At 38.0% G+C, this 22,676-nt stretch overlaps 1 protein-coding gene across 3 annotated transcripts; it reads right to left on the reverse strand.

The window, feature by feature from the left end:
* Positions 1-1,858: 1,858 nt before the first annotated feature.
* Positions 1,859-18,216, reverse strand: RWDD1 (RWD domain containing 1). Of its 3 annotated transcripts, XR_005558163.1 has the most exons (9): positions 17,986-18,216; positions 16,256-16,321; positions 14,288-14,418; positions 13,546-13,689; positions 11,031-11,163; positions 9,876-9,938; positions 8,326-8,594; positions 5,710-5,830; positions 1,859-4,027 (listed from the first exon to the last, which is right to left on the reverse strand). XR_005558163.1 is itself a non-coding variant. In XM_039355507.1 (7 exons), exons 1-7 carry the CDS (start codon positions 18,056-18,058, stop codon positions 8,482-8,484), a joined length of 723 nt encoding a protein of 240 aa, XP_039211441.1. In that variant the 5' UTR covers positions 18,059-18,216; the 3' UTR covers positions 8,301-8,481. The 3 variants fall into 3 exon arrangements, 1 of the variants encoding a protein (XP_039211441.1); XR_005558164.1 differs by lacking the exon at positions 5,710-5,830; XM_039355507.1 differs by lacking the exons at positions 1,859-4,027; positions 5,710-5,830 and having other exon boundaries at positions 8,301-8,594.
* Positions 18,217-22,676: the final 4,460 nt, after the last annotated feature.

Below are 22,676 nucleotides of genomic sequence, written 5' to 3' on the forward strand. Positions count from 1 at the left end.
TTTTTGAAGGCTAACAGACCCATGGACCTACAAATCTTTGCGCTCTGTGGATAGGGTGGGGAAAACACTGAACCAGAAAAGGCATATCTTCTGTGTTGTGTCCTGAGTCTGCAAATGTAGACTTGAGACATTGCAAGGTTCCCGGGCAATTGCAAATGCTGCCCGGGACCAGACTGAGTGGCGCTGGCTGAGCGCGCATGCGCAAGGCACGAAAAGTGCCTAGTAATGTTGCCATCTTGTCTGGGGAATTGGGAAGTATAAAAGGAGGCCTGCATGCCTTTGCTCATTGTTGTTGGAGTTGGAAATAAGTACAATAAAGAGCTGTTCCAGAAACATGTGTATTCTTCATTCGCCATCGCTCCCAGGACTTAACATCCTGGGTCTCATCCAATGATATTATTTATTATTTAAACAAGTTCATATAAGCACCCAATTCATACATGATGCCTCTAGGTATAACATTGAAATATCAGTGTAAAAACCCATAGCTCCTCTACCCATCCCAGCAACAGTGACCACACAGTTACACCATGAGTGGCTCCTTATCAGTTGGGAGTCCCCAGATTCATTGACAATATCATGTCTTCAGGATCTTCCAGAAAGGTAACAAAGTGGGGTCAATCTTATCTCCAGGGAATACTATTCCAAAGGGAGGGAGTCACCACAGAGAAGGCCCTTTTCCTCAGTCCCACAAGATGTACCTCCATAATAGATGGGACCTGTAACATACCTTGTCTTCCCACTCTGGTGGGTTAGGGCAGGGGTAGGCAACCTTGGCTCTTTTATAACTCGTGGACTTCAACTCCCAGAATTCCTGAGCCAGCCATGCTGGCTCAGGAATTATGGGAGTTGAAGTCCACGAATCATAAAAGAGCCAAGGGTGCCTACCCCTGGGTTAGGGTAAAAAAGGACAGGTGGCCTTTCAAATATCCTGGCACCAAGCCATGTAGAGGTTTAAAGATGACAACTAGTATTTTGAACTGCTTCCAGAAGCAGATCAGTAATCAATGCAGCTCCCACAAGAGGTATTGTTGTTCAGTTGCTAGGTCATGTCTGACTCTTTGTGACCCATGGACCATAGTGTGCCAGGCTTCCTGGCATCCACTGTCTCTCTGAGTCTGCCCAAATTCATACCCATTGCATTGATGACACTATCTAACCATTTTATCCCCTGCTGTCCCCTTCTCCTTTTGCCTTCAATCACAAAAGGTGATACATGCACTAATTTCAATTTGTGCAATACTATGCAAGCCCTGCATTTTCAACTAATTGAATCTTCTGGATAAGATTCCAGAAGCCCCATGTACAATGCGAAACAGTACTCCAAACTGGATACATCTATGGCATGGGGACTGTGAAGAGGGCATGTTGGTCCAGGAAAGGGTGCAACTGGTGTACAACTCGTAATTGCAGGTAGGCCCTCTGGCCATGACCACAATCTGCTTCTTCTTCTTCTTCTTTTAATATTTTATTGATTTTTAACAATTACAATCTTTAGTGCTTAGTAAACAACATGTTGTCTGGGTTCACATATTTAACATTAACTTCTTCAATATAAATCTGTTCAATACTGCACAATCCAGTGTTTTTTCTCTGAGCCTCCTTTCTTCCCAAATTGTTTACATTTTCCCAACACTACGCAAATACCACTCTTGCTACTATTAATAGATACAAAATTGAATATAAACATCCTCAGCATATTTTCTAGTGTTATACAAATAACAATATCAGTTTATAACCTCTTTTCTAACCAATTTATATTTCAAATGTATTTGCAATTAAAATCTCCTTATTAAATCAATATCCTGTTTTTCAAGTTCTTATTTAAGTTTAATTTCCCATCAATATTCAGAATATCTTTGTCAATTATGGTTTTCTCAAGATTAGTTACATTTATGTAGCAAAGAGTTTCAATTATAGACTCCATCCTCGTATTTTTATATTTCCCTTATCAAAAAAAGTGCTATTCTAATTATAAATCATATCTTTCTTATTATAAAAGTCTAATTATATCTAAGGGTTATCCATTCTTTTAATCATATTCAAACAAATATTTGATCATATAATGTCCCCTCTGGTAGGTCAAGTGTATTTTTTAAGTCTAACTCTAGCTTTCTTCCTTTGCCAAGTAGCTTTCCATGCCAAGGCCAAAGAATTTTTCCTCTGTTTTTGTGAGAATTGCTTGGAATGAGGAAGACAACTTATGTAAGATATTTTTGAGGAGGAATTCCTCCCATTTATAATCCTTAAGCAACTCTCACTTTTCTTCTCCCTCAGCTTTTCATTTTTTGTCTCCCAATTTCTGACATTTCCCCTAACATCTCTATAGTCCATTTTTAAAAATCTTCTTTCTTGTCCTCAAGTGTATTTTGCAGACCTAGGGGGTAAAGTATCATTTCCATTTTCATTATTATAGCTGAGTATTGCAAGGTTTTATTTGTTTGTGGCAGTTTGTATTTCCCTTCTTTTATATCTTCTGTCTTTAAATCAATTTCCTCTGATTCATCTTCTGTTTTCTGGGTTGCTTGTTCATACTTTATAGTCGTTGTCTGGGAACTTTCTAGTTGTAGATTTAAATTAGAGATTTGCTCATTTATGTTAACGAAATTGTTTTTATTCTCATCATAATTTCTTTCTGTTTCTTCTTTATGCGAAACAATTTCTGGTGAATTAATTGTAGCATAGAATATATTTCCTTCTGAAAAGTATTTATTTTTTCTTGAAGTGTCACTCCTGCAGCTCCTTCATAAATTTGACTGGGGGCTACAAATGGAGGTGTTGGGTATATTTCATGCCTTTTTTAGCTGGGTATAAGGCCTCCATTTTGTTTTCCCCCTTCCAGATATTCTGTCAAAACTTTTGTGATCTCCAAATACAAGTCTTATCTAATATCACCAATCTTAATGGCAATAGAACAAAGTTTCATCTAGTTTTTCTGGTCTTTATATATAGCCTTTATAATCCAATAGGTTCCAAGATATGAGTCCAGCACTAAAAGCAATGTTTTATAATAGTCCTTTTGCTCTGGTATCCAAAAATTGTCAATCAAGCCAAGTTACAATCCACAATGTTCAAAGTGTTCAAAATATTCAACCATCCTAAAAACAATCCAAAGCTGTTCTCTATTAAACTAGGAGTCACCGAGCAGCCAAGAAGCTAGGTTATTTTCTGTCTCTCAGCTTCTCACCAGGCCAGCATCAGTCGTTGCAGTTCTAGTGCTGTACTCTAATCCACCACTAGATTTCATTCTATATCCATTTTCCACTCTCAAAAGAGAACGTTGATTTCTTATATTTCACCCCAATATTAAAAAATCTTAATTATCTCAGTTCTCAAATTTATCAAGGCTGTAGTTTTATATTGTTTCCACTTCAGTATTATGTATTTCTGTCCCCCATAAAAACATGAAAACACCACTTCCATTCCTCTGGAAGGGTGGGGCTACAGTCTCTTTCCTTCTCATGTTAGGAGGTTTTTAGCTTCTTGGGAGCCTTTTCCAGGAAATTCAGTTGTAAAATAGTAAAGAAAGGATCAATATTCTCATCCAGTTCCAAACATGCTGTTTATGATTGTTAGTTAGTGCTTTGTTTCTTCAGTTGTCAGTTTGGAGAACTTTCCTCAGGTCAAACGGAAAGACCGCCATCTCTCCATGATCAACAAGACACCCTTCATTCTTTGTCACCTCTTTGGGGTGACTTTAGGCCCAGAATATGCACTGAATATGTCTGACGCAGTGCAACCCCATTCATGACCAATAATGGGATTTCTCCAAGAACCAAGGAGCCCCAAACCCATGTTAAAGGTAAATGTTAAAACTGGAAAGTGAAAAAATAAGATGAAGGGATGCAGAATAAGAAAAAGATTGTCAGAACATGCTACTATTGTGATAATTTCATGGTTTCAAAATTTTGGTATAAGTATCTTGGGAATGAAGTTAATGGAGAAACAGAAGGTCAGGCAAATGGAAGATGGTTGGACTCACAGAAAAATTCCATTGCTACGAGCAATTACCCTGTAAAGGCTGAATCTGGAAAAAAAAAAAGCCTGGTGAAAAGACTACAAATATAATCATCATGCTGCTGCTGAATTCCCTGAAAGTCATCTCCCCATTCAGACAGTTATGAAAAAAACAGCTCTGTTCAAAGTGGACACTGAGTAACTTCTTATCTGGAGATAATCCCATTAATAGAAAATGGACACTTATGTACTATAGTTAATAATAATAATAATAATAATAATAATAATAATAATAACAACAACAACAATAATAATAAAGCTGGAAGGGACCTTGGAGGTCATCTAGTCTAACCTCCTGCTCAGGAAGGAAACCCTATACCATTTTGGACAAATGGCTGTCCAATTTCTTCTTAAAAACTTCCAGTGTTGGAGCATTTACCACTTCTGGAGGCAGGTTGTTCCACTGGTAATTGTTTTAACTGTCAGGAAGTTTCTCCTTAGTTCTAGGTTGCTTCTCTCTTTGGTTAGTTTCCACCTGTTGCTTCTTATCCTGCCTTCAGGCGCTTTGGAAAATAGCTTGACTCCCTCTTCTTTGTGGCAGCCCCTGAGATATTGGAACACAGCTATCATGTCCCCTCTCGTCCATCTCTTCGTTAAACTAGACATACCACATTCCAGCAACCGTTCCTTATATGTTTTAGCCTCAGTCCCCTAATCATCTTTGTTGCTCTTCTCTGTACTCTTTCTAGAGACTCAACATCTTTTTTACATCATGGTGACCAAAACTGGATGGAGTATTCCAAGTGTGGCCTTACCAAGGCATTGTGAAGTGGTATTAATACTTCACGTGATTTTGAGTCTATCCCTCTATTAATGCAGCCCAGCACTGTGTTGGCTTTTTTGGCAGCTGGTTAGCAACTGCCTTGTCTAGACAGTTACAATAGTACTGAAAAAGTAACTTTGCAACCAAACCTCACATTTATGTCCTTTGTAGTTTGTAAAGCGAAGGAAAACTGAAGTAAGATCATTACATTGTGATGCTTCACTTAACAACTGCTTCTCTTAACCCCCAAGTTGTGAGTCCCAATTGCAGTTGCTAAACAAGGACTACCTGTAGTGATGATGTGAACATGCACACTTCACCTCTTGCTGTCCCAGTCTTTTCTAAAATGTTCTTTCTAAAAGAAATGTTCTTTTCTCACTGCTCCCTGTAACAATTACTACTTGGGAATTAAGAAATGCACCCTGATGTTGCATTGAGGGAAATATTTTTAAGGAGTAGCAAAACCCCCTTCAAATTTTGCTGTGATATTCATCATGAACTCATTTTCAGCTTGCTGGAAATAAAACAAAATAAAATAAAATAAAGCACAGCAAGGAGGTTTCAGTTGTACTTGCTTGAAAAAAATGGCAAAGCACTTATTTAGAACAATTCCTACACAGTGCTGATATCTTAATCCTGAGCTATATGGCTGATTACATTTTGGACTATTCCATTATTAGTTGGCCCAATAAAGGTATAGCACTGAGACATGAGTATCACTCTCTCCTTCCACTCAGATGTAGACTCCAACCGTAGACAGTTACAACAGTGCTGAAAAAGTAACTTTGCAACCAATCCTCACGTTAATGTCCTTTGTAAAGCAAAGGAAAACTAAAGTAAGATTGTTACATTGTGATGCTTCACTTAACAACTGCTTCTCTTAACCCCCAAGTTGTGGGTCCTAATTGCAGTTGTTAAACGAGGATTACCTGTAGTGATGACGTGAACATTGTTATCACATCTTTGCATTTGGAACCCGAGGACCTAAATCACACAATTTGCATTGTGATGTCATGATGCACACTTCACCTCTTGCTGCCCCAGTCCTTTCTGAAATAAATAAAAAATATTCTTTTGCTCATTGCTACCTGCACTTTCTCTCTGCTCCCTGTAACAAATACTACTTAGGAATTGAGAAATACAATCCGATGGTTGCCTTGAGTGAAATCTTTTTAAGGAATACAAAACCGCCCTTCAAATTTTGCTGTGATATTCATGATGAACTGAGTCCATTTCCAGCTTGATGAAAAATAAAATAAAGCACAGCAAGGAGGTTTCAGTTGTATATGCTTGAAAAAAATGACAAAGCACTTATTTATATCTTAATCCTGAGCTATATGGCTGATTACATTTTGGACTACTCCATTATTAGATAAGCTTAATAATGTTCACTGGAAAAATGTAAACTTCAGAATGGGACAAGAGAAAAGATTTCACGGAACCTGTGCATGAAAAAGGAAATCTTAGCAGGGATTGATTGCTCCTGTCATTACCATTGAAAGGGGACACATAATTATGGCTACAGGTAGTTCTCAACTTACAACCACAATTGGGATGGAACTTCCATCGCTAAACAAAGTGGTTGTTAAATGAGTTACCTCTCCAATTTTACTACCTTTTTTGCTGCGGTTGCCAAGTGGAGCTAGCTTCCCCCATCGACTCTGCTCAAGAAAAGCCACCTGGAAAGGTTGCAGATGATTTTTGGCAGTCGCTTGAGGTGCCTCTAACCAAGACACTGAATGTAATTTTTGAAAGCCTCTTTTGTCACCCAGCCCAGTGCTCCCTCCTCCCATTCAAAAGCTTTTAAGGGTGCCAACCATTGATAGGCTTCTTACAGAGTAAAGAGAAGAATCATCGCTTGACTTTGGGGTTTTGAAGATTCGTTTCAATTTGACTAGAGAAAGATTGTAGTTTTTCAAATATAAGATTATTTTCATTTGATAACTATCTTTTAAAGGAAATTAAGAGAACATTTTTTTTTGAATACTAGCTTATAGTAAGTTGGCTACTAGTATTTTAAAATAGTTTATAGATTGGTGTTATTTCTTAAACTTAGAGTCAAGTTGTATTGTTACTATTGCTGAACTAAAAGAAAGTTGGAGGTCACCTTTGTTATATTTGTTAAATGTATTTTTTTCCCTTTAGGGCACCTTTAATGTATTTTGTCATTCCTTTTCTCTTTTAGGTTGCTTTCTATTTTAATATATGATGTTGAAACTTTGTAAAGATATTATAAAAATCCCCCCAAAAGTTATGGGTATCCTGGTTTTATGTTATTAAGGCTCTTTTATTTGTGAATGTCATCACATTAAATAGAACTGGCAAACTCCTGTCCTTAACTGATGCCAAAACAACATTGAGCCTATTACAATCTGCTACCTTAGCCCAAATTTCTTGTTTCTCTCACCTGACATCTCCACCTTCCCCTCAAATATAGTGATAGTTTGAAGCCCCACCCTTTTTAGGTGTGTCATGGGGGGGAGCTTTGATTGTCAAATTGTTGGTGCCATATTGATCTTTTTACTTCTCATGTGGGTGCCCTGAGCATAATTATATCACAGTAGATGGCTTATTGTGACACACTTAAGAAGCTAATTTAAAAAAAGATTTATGTTTATTCTGAGAAGGAGAAATTCTGAAACTACATCAGTAACACTTGTTTTTCAAATCCATATTTTAATTTCCTATCAACACATATTGCTCATAAATTTGGAAAAAGGAATGGAAAGACAAAACTGGGACGTGGCAATTCTAAGAATGCTTCCCATGAATTCCATTTTACCAAGTGAGACAGGAGACCTCAAAACATTTTTTCAGTGACAATAGGTTAATCTTTTGTAGATACAGGTTTTTAGAGCCACACAAAACACCCAAAATTAATTTTTATATAGCACACTGACAGCTGATTTTTTTGGAATCTCTGATTGTAGCGACAGAGATGAACTTTAATGTTTCAATTATAGGACATAATTTGGTTACTGAAATATTGGGAAGATGAAATATAATCCGAAACACTTCCAAAGATAACAGGCTACTTCCAGCTCCTGAAAGTATATAGTCCACTTTATAGTTCACTTTTTTTTTTACATTTTTTACAATAAACCTGGCAGGTTTGAGGGATATGCTTCAGGAGAAAACTGGGTTTAGTGGCATCAACACAGACATCTTGTTCAACTTTAAGATTACAGCACCAGACAAAAATTATCATTCTTTCGGGAAGCTATAGGTCTCATCCTTCTTCTAAAATAAGCATCCTATCATAATTTTGTAATCTTCAAGGTGATGTGAAAAACTATATGTCCCAAACAAAACAGAAGAAAGCCAATTTCCCTTCAGAACTGTCCTCCTACAATCAACTATGGTTGATTTATAATTGAAGAAGGGGGGGGGAAGCATCGCCTTCAAAACAACTATTGTAATCCAAGCCCTTACTACAACAATGCAATTAATTTGAGAAGAGAACTTTCTGTTTTTTCCAGAAAGGCTTATTTCTTTAGGAATACACAAAGAGACACAAATCTCAAATGTTAAAGTCTGTTTATTACCTGGGCTGAAAGCCACCAGAAAAGAAGTCACTTGGTCTTAAAATACTTCCACCCTCTTCTTTGAAGAAAAAGATATCCAAATCACATGTGCATCTTTCTGGGTACAAGTATCCAACCAAACCTACGATCAAAGTAGCTAGTGGAGGGATTTCAGATCTAGTCACTATCTAGATGAACAGGGTTGTAATCCGGATCGTCCTCATCATCCTCCAATTCCAAATCATCCATTTCCTGGAACAACGATTCATCTACTTCCACACTGTTTCCACCTTTGGGGGGGGGGGAAGGAAAATAAAGATGACAGAGAGAAAAGAGTTGAATTCCAAACTGGCTACTTGTAATGACCACTTAGCAGTCCTAACTAAAAAAAACTGACCCAGCACGCAAAGGGGTCTATAATTTCTAAAGACAGAAAACAGACAGTGGACGGTCTGTACTTACACAATCAACTCAAGCAAATGGGATTGAACTTAAATTGTGTTCTTTTATGTGACATGTACTAAATTCTGAAGGAATACTTGGGCATGGCTCATGAGGTTAAGGAGATATCTCGATACTTGCCATTTCATCATTTTGAATTAGTAACATACAAATTAAGGTTATTATTTTTTTCCAAAAAGGAGTACAATTTTCTGGAAGCCAAGAGTAGTTGAACAGTAGAGGAGGAGAAAAATTACACTGTCTTCTTCAAATTGCTTTTTCAACTGTTTATGTTATAGATCCCCTGAGAAGTCTCCCGCAGTTAAACAAGCATCTTGGGGAAAGGACTGGATATGTCGCCAGTGTATAGTTTGAGTCTGAGTTAATCACACAGAATCAATGATATACATCTCTGGACAAGGAAGAAAAAGATAACTGTGGAGCAATAGTGACACCTTCTGTCTTCCATGATTTTGTCCCTGATATTATCAAGCTTGATGTTTATGTTGGAGGAAAAATACATACAACTAGGCATGTAAGCGATGATGGTACAATGCCAAAGCTTTTTCTGTGTGTATGCTTTCGAGTCAGTCTTGACTTCCTTCAGCTGCTTGGACTAGTCCCTGCAGTTTTCTTTGCCAAGTTTTGCAAGTTATTTGCAAAACATTTTTTTAAGAAAAAGTGCATGTGAAATGGAATCCTATAAAGAATATTTCAGGTGTTAAAACTGGTGTTTTTCATATGTATTCTCAGTTTAAGCCACATCCAAAGTTATTTGATTTCAGCTGGTATTTAGCATTTTATATCCACATAAACAGATATGCTTGCTCAGTTAACTTTTTCCTTTCTGCTAGAGGCTCATCATCACATTAAAAGGGCAGATACAGATGGAAGAATATATTTTGTTTAAAGGGATATCTCCCAGATTTCACATTACCACTGAATCAGAAGTAACTGTTTATTACCAAAAGCATATCAGTAACTTTATTAGCATTGAAGGCAAACTTTAGCCAATTGATATGAAAATACCAGTAGATTTAGTGGTAAATGCCAGAACATTTAGCAGTAAATAGCCTTTACCATTAAAATCATATTCTATAGCAATTAAAGTATAAATAATAGAAGGTTACCATCTTCTAAAAACTGAATATCAGACGTATCAAGGTTATGATCTGTCTCAAACAGTTGCTTTCCTATTAAGAAATAAAAAAATTAGATTGATTTGGATAGTGGTATAATGAACATATTTATACTTTAGATTACAACTCTGAAGATAATCTTATGATGTGGTATAATGAACATATTTATACTTGAGATTACAACTCTGAAGATAATCCTATGATGGAGTAGAAGAATGAAAATCCAACTTGAATACCAAGAACTACAGTACTTTTTGACTTTGAGGTCTGATGACTAGATAATTTCCACTCTCATATAATATGGGGAGCCATGATTAAATTGAATTATCTTTAAACAAACACAACACATTATACCTAAGGCCTCACCCTTAGTTACAATCTGGACCTGGTCTAGATTTGTTCATGCAAATAACAACCATGATGTGCACAAGCCTTTCCCACTCTCTTATCCCTAATATGTCTTCTTGCATACTATATTAGAGAAAATTAGGTTTTCTTTCTGTGTTTAATACAATTGTAATCTGAGACAAAAATCCTACCTTACTTGAAAGTTATAATTTGGAAATTACATTGCAGCTATAGAAGGCTCCTACTGAATTTGATAACCTTTATCTCTTACAGAACTAGGGTATGTGATATTAGCAACCTGAACAACTCAAGGATGCAGTTTCGTCCTTGTTACTCAACTACTTTGAAACTCATAGAATTTGGTACTCAACACATTTTGACATGGAAATTTTGCCCAGTACTTGTTTGATACTCAACACACAAGCTAGAACTTATGGAGGTCAGCTGCCTTGTGACTCACTACATTATTCCTTACAGGAAAAAAAATGTTTGGTACTCATTGTTTTTGATAACTCATCATGCTCCCAGAATCAATTAATGATGAGTACTGAGGTATCATTGTATTTCTTAGCATCTATCTATTCCAACATTTATCAGTGTCAATTATTTAACTTCTGTATTTCTGTGGATAATGTGGACTGCTTTCTTGAACACTGATATTTTTCACCACCCAGTGCTGCATGACTAATCAATTTGACACAGCTTGTGTGGATTTAATATATCAAATGAAAAAATAAAATCCCCCAGCAATCTAACACCAGGCAGATGGCTTATATAAGACAGACTATTATATCCCACCTGTTAATTTATTTTTGCCACACTGTTCTTCTTCTTTCATTTTTTTTCTTTTGATTTCTAAAAGCTCCAAATCAAATGTTGCCTTCCAGCGTAGAAAGTTTTCAATAGTGACAGGGGTGCCATGAAAACATTGCTACACAGATGGAGAAAAATAAGATAACGTTACAAAAAATGTAACAAAGGATAATAGCAGATTAATAATGTCACCGGCTTTCCAGGTTTGATATATCAAACTTATTCTCATGCAATCAAGTAGGCAACAGAGGCAACTATAATCCCAGCCAGAACTGTTGACAGTACTGATAACAATTACTTTGAGATTCTTTAATGGGAAGTGGAAAGTGGCACACAAAGATTTAAAGCCATTATTGTTGTTACTGTCATCATCATCTTATCATCATCATGGCTATATATTCCAAAATAAAATAAATAAATAGCACAACAAAGAAGCAAACAAACACAACCAAGGAAAATCCAAGGCCAAAAGTAACTGTAGTCCTCTTCCTAAAAATAGGACATTACAGGTAGTCCTTGACTTACAACTGGTCACTTAGCCACAGTTCGAAGTTACAAGGGACCCCCAAAAAGGTATTTAGAATTAGAATTCTTTATTGGCCAAGTGTGATGGGACACACAAGGAATTTGTCACCGGTGCATAAGCTCTAAGTGTACATACAAACAACAAGTGATAAATCATGATCATAATCATCATAAAAAATACTTTCATCATAAATCATAAGATACCACACTCAGTAATGGTCATAGGATACTAAATAAGCAATCAACATAAATCATACTAGGATACTAAAAAACAATATAAATTGCAAGATACAAGTAACAAAGTTGTAGTCTTAAGAAGAGGAGGAATAGGTAATAGGAAGGATGAGAAGGATAATAGTAATACAGGTTGTTTGACAATGTTGTGGGAATTAGTTGTTCAGCAGAGTGATGGCATTGTGTCTAGTTGTTTTGTTGTGCAATGCCAAACTCAGATTCAAAGTTCCAACACCTACACACACACACACACACACACACACACACACACACACACATCCTATTGTCATGTGATCACATTTTGGGCATTTGGCAACTGGTCTCCATTTATGGCTATTTTGGGTTTTTTTGCGAGAAACTGATGTTTACTTTCAATTTCTGACAAAAAAAGTGGTCATTGCAAACAATGGGTTCACTTAACTAGTTGGTGTTTGTTTAACAACTGGGAATTTGCTTAATAACCCTGGTTATTTGCAACAATCAATACAACTCCCAACCATAATTCCAGGTTCAATAACAGTCCTAAATTGAGAATTATCTGTATGTAATCACATTATCATATGCAAATATATTCTTAGTCATTAGATACACACACATATATTGGTGGTTCCGTAGATAGTTTATCTAACTAACCTGATCCAAGATTTCACATGCAGACGATGGGATTATATTGGGTTTTATTTGTCACACTATATTAATAAGCCAATTTAAAAGAGATGAGAAAGCCAAAAGACTATCATTCAGCAGCCATAAATCAACAGAATATTTTTTTTTCTTATCCTCTGCTAAGGGTAAACTAATTGATTGAATAGGGCTATTTTCCTTTCATTTAGGTGTATGTGCGTGCATGTGAACCTTTGAATTTGTTTTGACTCGTGGGGATTGTTTAGACCAGTTCTTGTAGGGGCTTTTTATTGTCAAGGTTTTCTGCAAGTGGTTTTCCATTGGCTACCTCTTAAGGCTGAGAGAAAGTGACTGGCTAAGGTCACCCAGATGGTTTCATGCCTAAGGTAGGACTAGAACCTATGATCTCCAGGATTGTAGCTTGCTGCCTTTAACCACTATACTTTAGCAAACACTAGATGGCAAGTATCCTAAAAGTGGACCAACCTAATCATAGGATTCTTGGTGAGGCTGAAAGAACATCCCAACTTTTGTCTACCACCAGTTACCCAGCTTGAGTTCAGGTGATTTAGTTTATCTACTTCAACATTTGTAGACATATTGAATTCCTTCCTGTTTCCCATCTGCTTTCTGCAAAGAATACAAGACCGTATGTGTATGTGCGTGTGTGTATGTGTGTGTGTGTATTCAGACAGTGTACACACATGTACTTACACATGCACATATACATATACATGTATACAAATATATATTTCTAATAAACAGAATATTGGTCCATAAAAAGAACAGACAAGTGAGCTTTAAGCTTCTAGATTCTTAGTATGCAACAATAAAGTACAATTCGTGGGCTTGTATTGTATAATCTTACATGACTTTGGATGAGAAGCCTACCATCCATCATCTAGCCATTCATCCATCCATCCATCCATCCATCCATCTATCTATCATCTCTATCTATCCATCCATCCTTCTATCCATCCACCAATATCACCCTTTTGTTCTCCAGTGATCCCTGTATCACAGACTGGAAACACTGTAAAAAATCAGGGTATAGATTCAAATACTGCAAATGCTACTTTTTCTTTCTTATAACAATGTGTTGATGAATTTTTATCACCTTTTCTGCCTCCTCTGCCTCTTTTTCCTTCTGTTTCTTTTCTGCTTCTCTTCTTGTTTTTATTAGATCCACTATTTCATTCAGTCTTTCTTGCACAGCTGACACCAGCGTGAAGATCATTACCATACCTAGATTCTCTTCTGCCTGAAATACAAGGGAAAATAGCTTTACTTGCAAAGAGCTTAGTTGGAGTTAAAATCATAACTTATGTTACACAAAAATGTGTGGTAGGAATGGCTTTAAAACACAATTCAAAGTAGGTACAAACAAATAATAAACCCTGTCACCAACAAAACTTTTCAGTTTTCGTTTATATGCTTCTCACAGCAGCAAGTGATTTTGTAAAAGGAATTTTTAAAAATGTGTTGGGTTGCCACCGAGTTTTTTTTTTCATCCCTACAATGCATTTCAAAGTTTGTGAACATCAAAAGTTGATAGTTATTATGAAATGACATAAACACTTGTATCTTCTATAAGAAGGTGTTCTAACTTCACTCCCATCTAATACCCAGTGGGTCCCAGTTTTACAAAATAAATTATGAAGTACTTACATTCATTTGTATTATCTGCCATATCTATGACTCTTTAACTTGGAAAATCTAATCGTGACAGTTTTGACATAATCTCGTTTATCTTCCAGTTTTCAAGTCACATCTATTTTTAGTCACTGAATAAAAGTTGAACTGCCTCTAAAGAACTACTGGAACCAAGAAAAAAACAATTTGCTTTGAATATTCCTTACCTGTTCCTGCAGTAGTTTTAATAGGTCTGCAATGTCATTATTCTCAAGATTCTCATGTGCAAGCAATTCATACAATGGAACTTCATCTGGATATTTTTCTGAATAGGTGAATTTGAGGGTTGTCTGAACAGCTGTAGTGCAACAGAAAAAAAAGGCAATTTAAATGTCCAACTGAAATTACTAATATTGGCCACTTAGTTAGTAATATTATCATTGCTTGTGGGAAGATCCACTCAAAACACTCTTGGGATTCCTGCTGGCAGACAGCAGATGAGAAGAAGTAGCATTTCTACCTTCTTTTTTTTAATCATCTTTCATGGTTTTAAAAATTACTTTTATAACTTTTAATATTCATAGAGATGTGGATAAGCAGAAGAGTAATAGATTCTCAATCTACTCCCAACTCTGATTCCTTAGTGCAATGATGGCAAATCTATGGCACGGGTGCCAGAGGTGGCACTGGAGCCCTGTCTGTGGGCACACATGCCGTTGCCCCAGACTTGCCTCCCCGTGCGACCCCCTCCTCTCCAGCAGCCCCCCTGAAGGAGTCGCCCCTGAGCGTGACCCATGTGGAGCAGCGCAGCCAAGGACATGGCAGCCAGACAGCGTAGACAAGACTCTGCCCTCACACCCCATTGTGCACAGTTGATGCTGCAGGGTGCGTGCAGAGGGCGTGACCACCATAGTGCTGCTGGGCTGCCTGGGCGATCTGCGGTGGGCCTTGGAGGCAATGAATGGCCCTCTGGGCAGGCGGGCAGGGGATGGGGGAGGAGCGGGAGCGGGGCGAGTTTTTGGGCACTCGGTCTCTAAAAGGTTCGCCATCACTGCCCTAGTGTCATCTATTAGGAGAGTTTTGTTTTGGAGGACATTTTTCTATCCATGCTAGAAGGACAAGATCTAATATATCCTTTAGTCTCCAAGTATATGTGTAAGCTTCAATTTATAAACAACTTAATTGCATTCAAGCAAGTGATTTGTTTTCTACTTGTAAGTATGCATTCGAACTTTATAATCCAGGCTTTGAAAATATTATGAAATTATCTTCACTATATTCATAGAATAGAATTCTTTATTAGACAAGTGTGACTGGACACACAAGGATTTTGTTTCCCGTGCATAAGCTCTCAGTGTACAAACAACAAAGTGGTAAGTCATAGATCAGAGATCATAGTTACAATCATTAAGCCTAAGATACAACAAGTGATAACTCATAAATACCAATAGGAGAAGGTATTAGGAAAGATGAGAAGGATAATATCAATACAGCCTACTACATGGGTAAATATCTCTAGGCCTAAGACAGTGCTGTGGGAATTAGGTGTTCAGCAGAGTGATGGCATGGAGGGGAGGGGGAACTGTCTTTGTGTCTAATTGTTTTGGCATGCAATGCAATGTGTCCTGAGGGGAGGAGGTGAAACAGTTTGTGTCCAGGATGTGACATCTGTAGATATTTTCTGTAGATATTTTCTCAGCCTTCTTTCTGATTCATGCAGTGTACAAATCCTCAGTGGAAGGCAGGCTGGTTGCAATTGTTTTTTTCTGCAGTTGATCCATTGCATTGAAGTCTCTAACTGTCCTGACTGGTTGCTGTGCCAAACCAAATATCCAGGTAATATTTCTCATGTCTTGTACCACGAATCCGAGGTTTTTTGATCAATTGACTCAAGTATGAAGGTAACATGGAACTCAGTCAGACCATCATTTTCATTTTATTGGAAAGCCCCACTGAAACACCTTCAGGACAACAACTTGCCCAAAGCAATCCAGCAGTTTATTTCCAAATAAGGATTTCAACTTGAATTTTCTGCAGTAAAATCCAATATTTTCCCCAATATAAGCATCATAGATTTCCAAGCCTTTCACTGTTTCATACTGAAATAATCTGCTCTTGCTTTCAATTATTTGTACAAAATTATTCTCTCTGAGATTCCCCCCCCCCATATAAACACTGAGGGGCATTCAACTTACTTTCATCATTTTCTCCTGCTTCAGATGTCACAGTGATAGTGAAACTTGTAGGGTTTTCTGATAACACTGTTGAAGAAAAGAACAGATAAGAAAAACTATTTTTCATATGGTTTTTTTAAAAGAATACCGCTGCAAATTGGCATGTAAATTTCTTTAGTTCTAAACTGCTGAAATTCTGTTCTTCACTTTAAACAAACAGATACGTAAATCTGGTTGAATGACAGACAACATGCAGCACTAATGGTTCCATTTTAGCTTAGAGGGAAGTGTCAAATGGAGTGCCATATGACTTTCTCCTGGGTCCTGTGCTGTTCATCTTTTTTATCAATGAACTGAATGAAGGAGCTGAAGAGACACTTTATCAAATCTGCAGATGACACCGAGCTGGGAGAGGTAGCTTATACTTTAGAGGAGAAAAAGATGTTTAAAAGTCTAGCCAGGTAATGGGCCTAAATGAACAGGATAGGAATTAACAAGATAAAATGTACAGTTCTACATCTGGATAGGAAATAATATATGATACAAGCCTAGGATGGGGGGCGGGGGGGGGGGCAGCTGATTTGGCAGTAGCCCAGGTAAAAAGAATGTGGATGTTCTTGCCAACTGCAAGCTCAACACAAGCCAGCAGAGTGATGATGCTGCTAAAATGGCAAATGCCATCCTGGGATTCACTAACAAGAGCACAGAGTCCAAATAATAAGAAATTATTGTTCTGCTCTATTTTACCCTGGTCAAAACAAATTTAAAGAGTTGTGTCCAGTCCTGGGTAACACAGTTCAAAATATGACAAATTGGAGTAACATCACAGAAGGCCATTAAAATGGTGAAGGCTCCTACCAGTGAAAGGACATGTGTATGTTTAGCCAGATGACCAAGTCAAGGTGTAATAGCAATCTTACACACACTACTGCTTTTCCTTTGGGAATTCAAGGTGGTGTAGAGAGTCCCCACAACACCATCCTGTGAGTTAGGCTGGGCTGAGAAAAAGAGACTGGTCTAAAATCATCCAATGAGTTTCTGTGATTGAATAGACCTGAATCAAAGTCTGGCCAGTGCCTTAACCACTACACTACCGTTGACTCGGGTAGAAAACGCTACCCGATAATTACGTTTTACAAGGACGTGTTTTAAAGTGCTTCGGGTTATGACTTTACTGTAAACTTTATTCTAAACTTGCTTTTAGCATTCCAAAGGATGGTTATATCACAAATGTTTTAATAAGCAGCTATTACATTCAAAGAGTGCAGTTTGAATGAATGACGGCATCGGGGCCTAAGCAGGAATGACTTTTTAAAGAGGCTACTTCCGAGGGCATGAGTTGTACCGCCTACCGTTCAAGCACCCCTAAGCCAAGTTACTGGAGAGCTTAAGCCTTTTTCTTGCACCCTCCCACCCCCAATAAATTGCCGAAGAGCCCGGCTCTCCTATATCTTTCGGAAAGCTGGAAATCCAAAGCGAAGTTCAAATAGCTGGGTTCTTTATCCAATTTTCTGGATTCTCACGATCCAGTGAAACCTGCTCGAGCTTCTCACAACACACTAGGTGGCAAAGCGACCAGTGCTGGGATCGAGTCCCGAAAGAAAAACTCTTAACAGGAAGAACGGGGCAAAAGAATCCTCACCGCATGCTGGAAACTTGCAGCAGCAGCAGCAGCAGCAGCCGCCGCCGCTGCCACAGTCGCCCTGCGAACCCACGCGCTGCCCAAAGCCCTGTTCCACTCGCTGCCCTACCTGTGAAAGAGTCCGGATAGATGGCCTCCAAGGCCTCCAACTCATTGCGCTGTTCCTCCCCGTAGTCGGTCATGGTCCCCCGCCGCCGGCCATGGAACGCGACGACCCGCAATTGCCTCCGCCAGCAGAGGGAGCCCGCGGAGGAGACGCCGCGGCAGCCGCGAGCTGAAGGGGAGGGGGCTGGAAAAGAGAGAGAGAAAAAAAAAAATAGCCAGGCCAATTCTACGCACGCGCAATGCACCGCCCGCCCTACCGCCGCAACTCCTCGGCCTGGGAGGCGATCGGTTGCTCTTCTGTTGATTGATCAGGACTGCCTTCCCCGGGACACAGCTGATCTGCTCATTCTGCTGGAGAAAGCTGGCTTTTGTCGCCGGGAGCTTTTGAACCGCAGCCGTGGGGTTCCGATGGCTGCCTGATCGCTCTTCTCAGTGTTGTTTTGAAATCATTATTATCTATGCATGGTTTGATGTATAGCCATAGAAAGTTCTTGCAGCACTAAGGTGAAGGGCAATTTGAAACTGCTGCATGCTGAAGCTTGCTTAAGTTGAGCACGCTTTGGGTCTATGGAGATTCTCAGTCATTTAAGTAATTGGTTATCACAATGGTGCTTTTTCAGGAGGTAACTGGACTTTCTTGTTTTTTCTTTGAAGACGTTTCGCTTCTCATTCAAGAAGCTTTAGTTCTGATTGGGTGGTGGGGAATGGAAGGATTTATATTCAATGCAGACAGCTGGTCATTTGCATTCTTTAGAGAGTCGTTGGGACCATTTGGAGGTTTACCTGTGTCCTCAGGGTCACCTGAGTAGTGCAAATGGTTGTGGAACCTTGTCTGCAGGATGTTTTCTGCCCTGTCTCCTTTCACTGTTGTACACAGTCGCAGGCTGTTGGGAATGAGTCTGTGTGTCTCATTGTGCATGCTTCCTCCCTCTCATTTGTACCAGTGTTTTCCGTTATGCAGCTTGGAACCTCTTCTAACTTTGTGCTGCCCTCAGCTCCCCTTTTAACCCCCAGAGATGATCTCTAGCAGTGCTTTTTTTGTAAAAAAAAAAAAAAAAAAAAGTGCCGGAACTCACACATGTTATACAACCCACCTTGCCTATCCTACAAGGTTCCATCCAAAAAAAGGTGCCGGAACTCTGTTCTGGGCATTCTATGACCAAAAAAAAGCCCTGATCTCTAGCATGCACACAAGAAGAACACCCCAAATGTCTATGGAGATTCTAAGTCATCATGGTATATGCAGTAAATGCAGTGAGATGTGTGCAGGTCTGTACATTGGGGAAACAAAACAACCACTTCATAAATGCATGGCACAACATAGGAGAACAAACCCATCAGGACAAGATTCAGCAGTCCATCTGCATTTAAAAAACAAAGGCCATTCTTTTGAAGACAGCAAAGTCCACATTTTGGACAGAGAGGACTGCTGGTTTAAAAAAGGTCTCAGAGACCATCTACATCAAAATTGAACAGCCCTCTCTCAACAGATGAGGAGGGATATGACATCTATCTCCAGTCTACAACCCAATCCTTTCAGAAGTTCCAAGAAGGTTCCACATCCATTTACTCAGGTGACCCTGAGAACACAGATAAATCTCTAAGAAGTGGCCTCAGGGTCTGTCTAAAACAGGGGTCTTCAAACTTGTCCCTTTTATGACTTGTGTGTCTGGCTGAGGAATTCTGGGAGTTGAAGTCCACAAGTCATAAAAGGGACAAGTTTGAAGACCCCTGGTCTAAAAGAATTCAAATGACCCATTGTCTGCAAGGAATATAATTCCTTCCATTCCCCACCATCCAGTCAGAGCTGAAGAAGCTTCTTGGATGAGAAGCGAAACATTTTCAAAGAAAAACACAAGTCCGGTTGCCTCTTGAAAAAAAAAAACATCCTGAATTGTCAGGTTCTTTGGCTTGAGGATAAATTCTGAATAGCCAAATAGGTAGCATACAGAGAAATGATATAAATCATTTATATCTAGACAACCCCCACTTTCTGGCCTATAACCAGATGATCAGAGATTAAAATCCAGGAAAAGCTTCTTTAAGTGGACAGAAGACTTCAAAGAATTTGAAAATAGAGTGGACCTGTAGAAAGCAACAAAGAACCAACTCTGGATGGAACCAATGGAAGAGCTGGTACCTGTGCCTGGAGAAAGCTGGAAACTGTTGAACAGACTGTGCACAGGTACAACAAGATCCAGAGACATCCTTAACACATGGGGCTATCCGGTGCCTTCTGCCCTTTGCGATTCTGGTGACATGCAGATAAAAACACATATGTATACCTGTGTCCTGATCAGTGTACATGCCTTAATTGTGATGCTTCTGACACGAATAAACAAACAATACTACAGGAAAGGCTCCTGACTGGCCATTCATTCACTTTGCAGGGAACTTCACTATTCTGCATTTATAATTCTGCAAGTCTGCATTTACAGCTCAGCAACTACTAATTGGAGCTTTCTCCTTCTGACAGATACTAAGTCTTTGTTGGGCCAGCTTTGCTAGAAAGCATGAATGTACAATGTCTGTAGATGAGCAGTGATGTCTTTCAAAGTACTATGTATCTAAAAAAGGATCTCCGTGGTACAGTATATCCCAGAAATGCAAACTTCTTGCTTCTTGACAGTCATCCTAGGGGGTCAAAACTTGTTGGAGGTTTTAAGGGATGAAATGGATGCTAATTTAACTTATCCCAAACTGGAAAAAAAGAGAAAGAAGACCAGAACTCTCTATGCCACAAAACTAATAGTGACAAGTTATGTGTAGTTCCTGAGCCAGCTGTGATACAAACCTTAAGCTACCTCTTAGAAAGGCAAGTGCTGAACTCTTGTTACATTTTTGAAATATGTTTAACTCTGTAGCATTGTGTATATTGTCTTGGTTAAGCAGATGTAACCCCAGCATACACTTAATGTACAAACAAATAATTATACCCTGCTTTGCATATATAGGACTAAGCTAAAATGGCTGGAGTTATACATCGTATTAAGCCCTGCCCCCAGACAAACATGCAAAAACAAACTACATCATGTCTCAGCACAATATGAGAGCCCAGCCACTATGTTGCAGTAGACTATTTATTTATTTATTTATTCATTCATTCATTTAGTCATTCATTCATTCATTCATTCATTGTATATATTTGGCTTAATAAGTCCCATTGACAGTTCACAATTATGATTTAATCCATCATCAAATACAATTCTGCGAGGAAAGAGGCGACAGTAAAATCTATGCAAAATATTCTAGAAAGATCATAGAAGGAATAGTTTTGAGTGAAAAAGAAGTAATTGTGTAATTACTTCTGTGTAATTAATGTTAAAAATGTGTAATTCTAGACACATTTTACCTCATTCAATTTATTTTTGTATAGACATGCAGCGGATTGTAAGAAATCTGTCCTATGATCAGTCAGTTCATGAAAGAAATGAACATGTTTGGATATATATTTTTGTAATTATTTGCCTTGCTTTAAACTTATGAGTTCCCAAAGTCATTTGCGAGTTGGGCAGCCTTCTAAGTGTAAATAAATAAAGAACACGTGCTAGTCATAGACATTAAGTATCTGCATGAATGTGTGATCAAAGACGTGATAATAGAGTGGCAGAAAGTGGTGTTCCTGAGTTTATAAATTATTTTCCCTCTTGCAATGTGATTTTGTTCACTCAACCAAGTCAGTCAACCATGCCCTCTTTCACAAAACTTCATTATAATCTCCATTTCAATTGATTTTCCTTCCCTCCCTCTCTCGCTCAATCAATCAGCATTCAGCATCAACAGTAATGTGGAAAAAAATTTCTTTTTGCAATATTTTTCTAGGGCTGTTTTTTTCTTCATAATAATTTCCACCTCATGTATGGTTGGGTTTCTAGAGTTTATTATTATATCAGATTTTAATACTTTTTGTTTTGTTTTTGATTTAATGGTAAGCATGATGTTACTGTCTTTAAATAATTTTTTTTTTAAAGTAAAATAACATTGCCTGAATCTCACTTAAGTGTACCTTAGTTTTTTTAACAAACAATGCAGGTTAATTGCCTATTATATTGCCACAAGGAATTCGCTGGTCAATTTTAATAAATACAATCAAAATGAACTAAGAAAATGTATCTTTCTTTCTGATGCACATTAGCTTATACAATTAGTTCAACAGTTTCCAGAATAATTACAACACTGCATGCAATTCAGCATTTTAATTCTATCTGGGCTTATTTTGTGTCTTTTTCTCTTGCATTTTGTTTCTAAGCATTTTGATACTATTAATTGTACTTTTGCAAACTTCCCTGAATCTGCTGATATTTCTCCTGTGATGCATAGGTAATGCTGTTATGTTTACAGGATTCCACTTGGAAGAACTGATTTATGCATCTGATCACAATTTGGGCTAGCTCCAAAGCCAGAGTAATAGTTTTAGTTTATGCTTATGGAAGCATTGATTTGCAATTTCGCCTAAAAATACAGTGATCCATGAATTTCAGCATTTTAATTCTATCTGGGCTTATAGCTACTATTCACTGAAATTGTCACAATTAGCTGTAACAAAAAGAAGGGAAAGCTATTTAATGCACATTATTTATTGGTAAGATTTATAAACTGCATCACTCCAGAAGATCGAGATGGTATACAAATAAAAAATCAATACAAGGAACATAATAACCTCAATAAAACTAAACAAGAAATAGTAATGATATA

Source organism: Crotalus tigris, unplaced genomic scaffold (genome assembly GCF_016545835.1).
Source record: "Crotalus tigris isolate CLP2741 ecotype Arizona unplaced genomic scaffold, ASM1654583v1 scf7180000018691.1937549, whole genome shotgun sequence".
Taxonomy (NCBI): domain Eukaryota; kingdom Metazoa; phylum Chordata; class Lepidosauria; order Squamata; family Viperidae; genus Crotalus; species Crotalus tigris.

What these genes read in the sequence shown, in the direction of transcription:
- RWDD1 (XM_039355507.1), bottom strand. Translation starts at nt 18,058, where the DNA reads ATGACCGACTACGGGGAGGAACAGCGCAATGAGTTGGAGGCCTTGGAG. An exon ending in AGCAGGAGAAAATGATGAAA is followed by an intron (nt 14,419 to 16,255) that starts GTAAGTTGAATG and finishes GTTGCACTACAG; the next exon opens with CTGTTCAGACAACCCTCAAA. An exon ending in TGGCAAAAATAAATTAACAG is followed by an intron (nt 9,939 to 11,030) that starts GTGGGATATAAT and finishes ATTTCTTAATAG; the next exon opens with GAAAGCAACTGTTTGAGACA.